At 42.1% G+C, this 9654-nt stretch overlaps 1 protein-coding gene across 1 annotated transcript; it reads right to left on the bottom strand.

The window, feature by feature from the left end:
• Nucleotides 1-7848: 7848 nt before the first annotated feature.
• LOC148581762 (uncharacterized) lies at nt 7849-9363 on the bottom strand. Its single transcript, XM_088493581.1, has one exon. The coding sequence runs from the start codon at nt 9361-9363 to the stop codon at nt 7849-7851; it is 1515 nt and encodes a 504-aa protein (XP_088349707.1).
• Between the last annotated feature and the right edge of the window lie 291 nt (nt 9364-9654).

The following is a 9654-nucleotide window of genomic DNA, read 5'->3' as shown; positions in this document are numbered from 1 at the left end:
GTGTTGGGGGTTCAAATTTTACTTTGTGCATGTAGTAACCCATTGGCCAGCGGCAGACCTTTAAATGGAGTTCAGATCCGCAACGAATTAATCCTTGACCTGTCGAGTTGGGGGATACCGTGAGAAACAATATATAAAGGTTAAGTTACATAAAAAAAAATTGTATACTATTTTTTCTCTAGCATTATTCTTGTATTTTTAATATTATAGTATGAGCCATTTGACTTTGGCTTATAATTTTTATCTAGTTTAATTCCAAAATTAATACATTATCGTGGAAGTTGCTCCGATCATGATCCGTACGCAGTTGCACCGTTTTAGATATTAATAAGTAATAACCGACTATGCTTAAAAATAAAAAACCATCCATTAATTGTATATTAATGCATATTTAGCATCTTGAAAGAATTATTATATTATTATAAATAAATTTAATTATTTTTTATTGTTTTATTATAATATGTTTGATTATTGTAACCGTTAATTATTTAGTTGATTATATATAAATATATACAATTAAATAATAGTTGATTGGTAGTTATTATTAATTTATAGATAGAGTAATTTTGCAACCCATAACGTTTAATTACTAAATGATAATAATAATAATTGAGTGGTCGGTGATATTATTTTCAAAGTTTTATTAATTTAATAATTTGGTGACACGTTACTTAAACCCTAGAACGAATAAATAATTATTGGAATTCGAAAAACCATGCTTGGTTTTACCTAGAAGGAATAAATCATTATTAGAAAAATAAAAAAGTAACATGGTTTGTTTCAGGGTTTTTTTTGTTTAAATTATTTAAATATAATATTAACAGAAATTTGTAATATGTGGTGTTCGTGCAAGGGTGTGCGGCTTCGTGCTAGATGTCGGCTTCCAGTGGTTGATGAAAGGGACTTTGTCCTGCAGCGGAGAAACGCCTAGCTTGAGCACGAACCGGGCGGAGAACCTGCAAAAAGGACTCCGACGATCAAGTTAGTGGAGAGTAGTTATAAAACAGAGTATAAGCGTGGAGAAGTATGTACGAGTGTATTCCAGTGTGTTATTTGATTTGGTAACAGCCGTTTTATAGATTCGTGGATTGATTCTCTTTGATAGTTTGTTAGAGTGGATCTCGGTTTTTAGCCGAGATTCTTGGTGATCGTTATTGTTATGTCTTTATCCATTATTTGTTTCATCCGTTGTGGCTGACGTGGCCGAGATATAGGCGAGCAGTTCCGAGTTATAGGGCACAGTACATAGCCCCCAAGCTTGACTTGCTTTGAGTTTTTAGCAAGTTGAGCTTTTAAAACGACCTATATTTCGGTTAGTCTTATCAGCCCCCAAGCTCAACGTGGCGCGCCTTTTGATCTTGAAATAATTAATTTGTTGAAAAAATGTTTATTGGAATAATTGGTTTGAGCGGGATGTTATCCCATATTTGTAGGGAAACGTGCTGCCATTATGTCACTTAATTACTGTAACTGAACCGGTTTTGACCCTTGATTTCTCTGTGGTTTTTGGTTTTGCATTCCCACTTTGTTAGTGGGTTGTAATAGACTGTTATTCTTTGGTTTTCTTGGGAAAAGTCACTCCTTTTCTCTCTGTCTTGAAAGAAAATGACTTCCAAAGGTTAGATTTTTCACTTCGTTCTTTCTCTACATCTTTTCGCGATTGTAGTCTGTAATGGAAAGGGAAAAGTTGAAGGTTGTTGAGGTTAAAAAAGACGACTTTTATCATTGGGTTCATGATGATGTTAAGACCCGTGCTTCTTCGTACGGTAGCTCCGATTCTCTTCAAGAATTTCGTGCGATGCAGTTGGTTAAGGGTGGCACCAATGTCGCTGTAGAGCTTCTCCCTTATTCTAACGAGGATAGGGTTTCTGAGCGTAGGGGTGATTGGGCTTACTTTTATATGTACACTCCGTGTTTCTCTGAATTAAATGTTAGGTTTCCTTTTTCTTCCTTTGAATGTGACGTATTGACTAATCTGAATTCTGCTCCTTCCCAGTTACACCCTAATTCCTGGGCTTTCCTAAAAGCTTATCAATGTTTAATGACCTTTCTTGAGTATCCTCCTTCTCTGGGTGTGTTCTTTTCTTTGTTTCAGTCGAAAGGGGTTCGGAAGGGTTTGTGGGTTTGTTTGAGTAGCTTTCCTGGCCGTTCTATATTTCTTCTCTATAAGTCGTCGTTTAAAAATTTCAAGTCTCTGTTTGTGAAAGTCCGATCTATAGAAACGGAATACCCTTTCTATCTTGATGAAGAGCTGATAGAAAAATTCCCGTTGTATTGGTGTTCCGAGCCTAGGCAAGTACTCGAGGCATATAGGAGTGACGAGGAAGATTTGGTTGTTGATTTTCTGGTGAGAAACTTTGCTTCCGGCGAGTGCCTCTCAATCCCTGAGATGTTAAGTTTTGAAAAAGATAATGATAGGGAGGGGTTGCGTGCTTATATAGGTAATGTATGTGTTTGTTTCTGGTATTAATTTTCTATTTGTGAGGCTGATGCTTTTACTTTGCTTGTAGGTGGATGAGTACCACATCTTAATTCCTCCAGGCTCCAGTCTTTTCTTGATAGGAAGAAAGAAAAAGGTGCTAGTGCCTCTGCTGCTCTGAATGTTGATGAGGGAGGTGCTGCTTTTTCGACTGCACAGCCTGTTACCTCAAAAAGGAAGAGGGGAGTGCCTGATGATTCCTTGGAGGTGCTGTCCGAGGAAGATAAATCAGTGGCCGAGGTTACTACTGCTGTTTTTGATCGTTAGCGCAAGCTTCATGGTTTCATTCCTGGTGCCAATGTTCATTCTTTGTGGAGCGATCAATTTCCTTTGACCAAGCTTGCTGATCGGGCATCTTAATTTCCCGGGGATATGGCGCTCACGCGTCGTGTTGGCCTGGAAGCTCTGGGCAAATATGTTCAGGTATCTCTTTCGTTTGTCTTTTCTTTGTCTTTTTCCTTTGCCTTATTTGGGTTTTACATTAATTGATTTGATCAGGTCGTTGCCTCCCGCCTACTATGTGTTGGCCGTACTACTAAACTGCTTGGAGCAGAGAGGCAGATTGAGACTGATAAGTTTGCGACTCTGGAACGCTTGGTGGAAGAGAAAGAAAAGGCAATTACCGAAATGACGACGAAAATGAAGGAAAAAGAAAAATCTGTTCTTGAGGTCTCTGCTAAGCTGGAAGAGAAAAATCAGGAGGTTGTTCGCCTCCAAGATCAGATTCGTTTGTTTCAGGCCGAAATTAGAGATAATGATAAGACGAAAGGCGAGATGACTGCTCGGATCCATGAGCTGGAGGATCAAGGGATAGAGATGTTTACTTCGGGGTTCGACCGAGCTGTTGCTCAGGTGTCTTTGTTTGATCCTGAGTTTGATGTTCGTCAATTTGATGTGACGAAGATAGTCGTTAATGGCGAGCTGGTTCAGGATGAGGCTGGCGAGGATCACGATGAGAACGTACCCCCTCCTATTTGAAGTTTTTCTATTGTTGTTTTTTAGGAAGTAGTCTTAAACTTGTATGCTATTTTGAAAACTTGTTGGTTTGTATCCAAACCTGTCAACTGTTTCTCCGATCTATGACTTCGGAGTTCGTTTTTTGTTAATATGTTATGGCTATTGTTGTTTTTCTGTATGTCATGTAGCGAACGTATGATTTTTTATATAGATAGAATCGTCCCTCACGCTTGAGGTGTACAGGATGGTCGGCCTCGTTAAAACCTTCCCGAGTAAACCCTCCTTAGGGAAAAACCTCGTGGCTAGGAAAAAGAGTACCTGACCACCCTGTATGTTACAATATTGTCTCAAATATAATAGTATTTGAGTGATGAGATGTTCCACGTGTTTGGCAATGTTGTCCCATTCAATGTTTCCAGACGATAAGCTCCTTTTCCGACCACTTTAGTGATTCGAAAAGGTCATTCCCATGTTGCTGCCAATTTTCCATGGCCTGGTGGCTTCCGAACATCTTCTAGCTGCCTGAGCACTAGATCTCCCTCCTGGAAGGTCCTTGGTCTCACTTTCTTGTCGTATTGACGCTTCATAGCTAGTTTCATTGATTGTTGCCTTAACTGTGTGAGACTGCGTTCTTCATCGATGATGTCAAGCTCGGCTCGTCGAGTCTGTTTGTTAGAGTTGTCGTTGAAGTGCTCGGTCCTTGTTGACCCTTGGCTGATCTCCAAAGGGATCACACATTTTGATCCGTACACTAGGCGGAAGGGGCTTTCTTTAGTTGTTGATTGGGGAGTTGTGTTATAACTCCATAGTATCTCTGGTATTAGCTCTGCCCAGTGACTTTTAACCTCGGTCAGTTTTTTCTTTAGGGCTTGCAAAATTACTTTGTTAGCCGCCTCTGCGAGCCCGTTTGTCTGTGGGTGCTCAACAGAGAAGAAACAATGTCTAATATTCATGCTAGTTAAGAATGATGCAATCTTTTTGTCAGTAAATTGCCTACCATTATCAGAGATAAGTTCTCGTGGAATACCATATCTACAGATGATAAATTTCCAAATAAACTTTTGTACCTTATCCGAGGTTATTTTTGCAAGTGGTTGTACTTCTATCCACTTGGTAAAGTAGTCGATGGCTACCAAAAGGAACTTTACCTGACCTGACGCTATTGGAAATGGTCCGAGGATGTCCATGCCCCACTTGTGGAATGGCCAGGTGATGAGCGGATAATTTATACGCTTTTTGACATTGTTTTTAGTAGGATCTGGTTACTTTTAGGGATGTTTTCATTAGTTTTTATGATAAATTCACATTTCTGGACTTTACTATGAGTTTGTGCGTTTTTCTGTGATTTCAGGTATTTTCTGGCTGAAATTGAGGGACTTGAGCAGAAATCAGATTCAGAGGTTGAAAAAGGACTGCTGATGCTGTTGGATTCTGACCTCCTTGCACTCAAAGTGGATTTTCTAGAGCTACAGAACTCGAAATGGCGCGCTTCCAATTGCGTTTGAAAGTAGACATCTAGGGCTTTGCAGAAATATATAATAGTCCATACTTTGGCCAAGAATTGACGACGTAAACTGGCGTTCAACGCCAGCCTTCTGCCCAAATCTGGCGTCCAGCGCCAGAAAAGGATCCAAAACCAGAGTTGAACGCCCAAACTGGCACAGAAACTGGCGTTCAACTCCACAAATGACCTCTGCACGTGTAACACTCAAGCTCAGCCCAAACACACACCAAGTGGACCCCGGAAGTGGATTTATTCATCAATTACTTACTCATGTAAACCCTAGTGACTAGTTTAGTATAAATAGGACCTTTTACTATTGTATTAGGATCTTTTGGTCTCAGTTTTATTCCATTGTTCATCTTAGGAGACTATTGATCTCGTTTAGGGGGCTGGCCATCTCGGCCATGCCTGGACCTTCACTTATGTATTTTCAACGGTAGAGTTTCTACACTCCATAGATTAAGGTGTGGAGCTCTGCTGTTCCTCAAAGATTAATGCAAAGTACTACTGTTTTCTATTCAATTCTTCTTCTTATTTCTCTTCTAAGATATCCATTCGTACCCAAGAACGTGATGAAGGTGATGATTATGTGTGACGCTCATCATCCTTCTCCTTTATGAACGCGTGCCTGACAAACACTTCTGTTCTACATGAAATAAGCTAGAATGAGTATCTCTTAGATCTCTCAACCGGAATCTTCGTGGCGTAAGCTAGAATGATGGCGGCATTCAAGAGAATCCGGAAGGTCTAAACCTTGTCTGTGGTATTCCGAGTAGGATTCAATGATTGAATGACTGTGACGAGCTCCTAACTCGCGATTGCAGGGCGTTAGTGACAGACGCAAAAGGATAGTAAATCCTATTCCAGCATGATCGAGAACCGACAGATGAATAGCCGTGCCGTGACAGGGTGCGTGAGCATATTATTCACTGAGAGGATAAGATGAAGCCATTGGCAAGGGTGATGCCTCCAGACGATTAGCCGTGCCGTGACAGGGCATTGGATCATTTTCCCGAGAGATGACCGAAAGTAGCCGTTGACAATGGTGATGTATCACATAAAGCCAGCCATGGAAAGGAGTAAGACTGATTGGATGAAGATAGCAGGAAAGCAGAGGTTCAGAGAAACGAAAAGCATCTCCATTCTCTTACATGAAATTCTCACCAATGAATTACATAAGTATCTCTATCCCTATTTTATTATATAATATTCGAAAACTCCATTATCACTTTATATCTGCCTGACTGAGATCATCAAGGTGACCATAGCTTGCTTCATACCAACAATCTCCGTGGGATTCGACCCTTACTCACGTAAGGTATTACTTGGACGACCCAGTGCACTTGCTGGTTAGTTGTATCGAAGTTGTGACAATTATGAATTAAGATCAAAGCACCAAGCTTTGGAGCCATTACCAGGGATTGTTCGAGCCTGGACATCACAACTTCGTGCACCACCAGGTTGCGTCCGATGTATGTAACACCTCGGCTGGGTTGTGTATCAGTGGCGAGCATTTTTGACACGATTCGCACTTTTTGACCTTGTCTGTGCAGTCTGATCTTAAGGTCGGCCAATAGTATCCCGCCCGTAAGATCCTTGTAGTCAAACTTCTGCTTCCGATATAATGTCCGCAAATGCCCTCGTGGACTTCGTCTATTGTTAATCTAGTGTCTTCTCCTGCAAGACATTTAAGTAGTGGGCGGGAGAAGCCACGTTTGTATAGACTATCTCCGATTAGGGTGAACTCGGTTGCTTTCCTTTTGAAAGACCTCGGGTCGCCTTCTGGTGTTATTCCTGTCTTCAGGTAGTGTATTATTGGTGTTCGCCAGTCTTCGCCCTGTGACAAATTCAAGACATACTGCAAATCTAGGCTAGGTTTTGTTAGCGTGAGATGCATCAATTTTCCTGACTGCTGATCTTCCCTGTGTGTTGCTAATTTAGATAATATATCTGCTCTAGAGTTTTGTTCCCGTGGTATATGCGTTATTTCAAATTTTTGAAAGTTTTTTATCATGTTCTTAGCAATGTGTAAGTATTTTTCCAAGAGTGTATCTTTGGTTTGAAAATTGCCGGTTACTTGCTGAACTATGAGCAGGGAATCGCAATATACCTGTAAGCTCGGCACCTGGACTTCTTTCGCGAGTCTTAGTCCCGCCAATAACGCCTAATACTCGGCTTGATTATTCGTTGCCTGAAATTGAAATTTGATCGATTGCTCGGCATATACGCCTTGGTTGTCTTTTAGCAGTATTCCTGCCCCGCATCCGTTGTCATTGGATGCTCCGTCCACATACAATTCCCATGGTTTTGTTTCTTCTACTTCATTTGTGAATTCTGAGATGAAATCGGCTAGGGCTTGGGCCTTGGGGGATCCTCTGGACTGATAGGTGATGTCAAATTCTGAGAGTTCGACCGACCATTTGGTTAGCCTTCCCGCTAGGTCAGGCTTGGCTAGGATCTGCCGAAGTGGTTGATTTGTCCGAACTATAATTCGGTATCCCTGGAAGTAATGCCGAAGTTTTCGAGCTGTGACGATTAATCCATATGCTAATTTTTCTATCGTCGGGTATCTTGTTTCAGCACCCTGTAGTACTTTACTTACGAAATATACTGGTTGTTGCTCTTTGCTGTCATCTGTTACAAGTACCGAACTGATTGTGTTAGTGGAAATTGAAAGAAATAGGTGCAGGGGCTTACCTTGCTCTGGCTTTCTCAATATGCGCGGTGATCCCAAGGTGTTTTTGAATTTGGTGAAGGCTTCTTCGCATTCTTTGGTCCAAACAAATTGGTTCGACTTCTTTAAGGTGTTGAAGATGTGGTATGACTTTTCTGCTGCTGCTGGCAAGAACCGAGAAAGAGCTGCCAGCCGACCTGTGAGCTGTTGGACCTCCTTTTTGTTTCTAGGAGATTACATGTTAATTACAGCTGAACATTTGTCTGGATTCGCCTCTATTCCTCTGTTTGTCAGCAAGAAGCCGAGGAATTTGCCTCCCTTGACTCCGAATGCGCATTTTTCTGGGTTTAACCTCATGTTGTGTTTTCTGAGCTGTGTAAATACTTCGTCCAGGTCGTGTTTGTGCTGTTCTTCCGAAGTTGATTTTACCACCATGTCATCCACGTATATTTCAATGTTTCTGCCTATCTGATCTTTGAAGACTTTGTCCATAAGCCGCTGATATGTTGCCCCCGCATTCTTCAGCCCAAAGGGCATGACTTTGTAGCAAAAATTTCCTTGGTCTGTGATAAATGCTGTTTTTTCTTCGTCATCTGGATGCATGAGAATTTGGTTATAGCCTGAATAGGCATCCATGAAACTGAGCACTGGAAATCCCGAGGTGTCGTCTACCAATCTGTCTATGTTGGGGAGGGGGTAACCATCTTTAGGGCATGCTTTGTTTAGATCGGTGAAATCTACACACATGCGCCACTTTCCCGAGTTTTTTCGTACCATCACGACGTTTGCTAGCCATGCTGAGAATCGAAGTTCCCGGATAAACCTTGCCTCCAGGAGTTTTTTGGTCTTTGCTTCTGCCGCTTTTCTCCTTTCGTCTCCCAGGTTTCTTTTCTTTTGTCGTATAGGTCGGAAGTTTGGATTGACAGCCAGCTTGTGGCAAATGAAATTAGGGTCGATACCGGGCATGTCAGCTGGCGTCCATGCAAACAGGTCGGCGTTGTCTTGTAACATTGTGATAAGGTCGGTCCTTCGTCCTGCAATGAATGCCGATCCTATGTTAGTAAATTTCTCATCGTAACCTATTTTTACCTGTTCGAGGTCGTCTGTTGGTGTTGGACGACTGTCGTCGTTTCTGGGATCTAGCTCAGCCAGCGTTGGTATGTGTTCCGAGTTATAAACAGTGTGAATCCGAGGTGTTTCCTCCTTCTTTACTGTTTTGAGGCTTGCGTTGTAGCATTGCCTTGCCTCCTTGTGGTCGGCGTAAACTGTCCCCACCGTGTTACCCTGCAAGGAAAATTTCACACAAAGATGAACAGTTGAAACAATAGCGCCGAAAGCATTTAATGATGGGCGTCCGAGAATGATGTTATAAGGGCTAGGGCAATCGACCACTAGAAATTGGATATCCAGTGTTTTGCTATTTGGAGGTTCCCCAATTGTTGTCCTCAGCCAAATGTACCCGGACACCGATACCTTTTCCCCAGAGAACCCTACCAATTCTCCGGGCGACGGTTGTAGTGCGTTGTCGCTGAAATGCATCTTTTTGAAGGTGGAGTAGAAAAAGACGTCGGCACTGCTCCCTGGGTCGAGCAAGACCTTTTTTACTGTTAATTCCCCCATGTGAATCGAGATGACAACTGGATCATCTAGATTCGGATAGGTTGTTTTAAGGTCGGCCGTGCTGAAGTCGATGCGTGAGGTCGGACTGGGTGCTTGTCGTTCCAGGCGAGATCCTTCCATTGTCATCATTGCTCGGTAATTCCTTTTCCTGGCCGAGGCGGTGGTTCCGCCTCCGGCAAAGCCTCCTGAGATGTAGTTTATGATCCCCTTAGATGGGGGTGTTTCGACCTGTTTGTGTCTGCTGTCCCTTTCTGCTTCTTTTTCTGTGTCTCGCTGCTTTCTTGACGAGATATATTTGTCTAAGAGTCCTTGCCTGGCCAGTCTCTCCAGTAGGTCTTTTGCTACAATGCACTCGTCTGTGGTATGGCCGAACTTTTGGTGAAAAGCGCAGTGTTTGCTTTTATCCACGTACTTCTGATC

This window comes from Arachis ipaensis, chromosome B10 (assembly GCF_059453495.1).
Source record: "Arachis ipaensis isolate K30076 ecotype BB chromosome B10, ASM5945349v1, whole genome shotgun sequence".
Lineage (NCBI taxonomy): Eukaryota > Viridiplantae > Streptophyta > Magnoliopsida > Fabales > Fabaceae > Arachis > Arachis ipaensis.
This window is presented reverse-complemented; position numbering and strand designations above follow the sequence as displayed.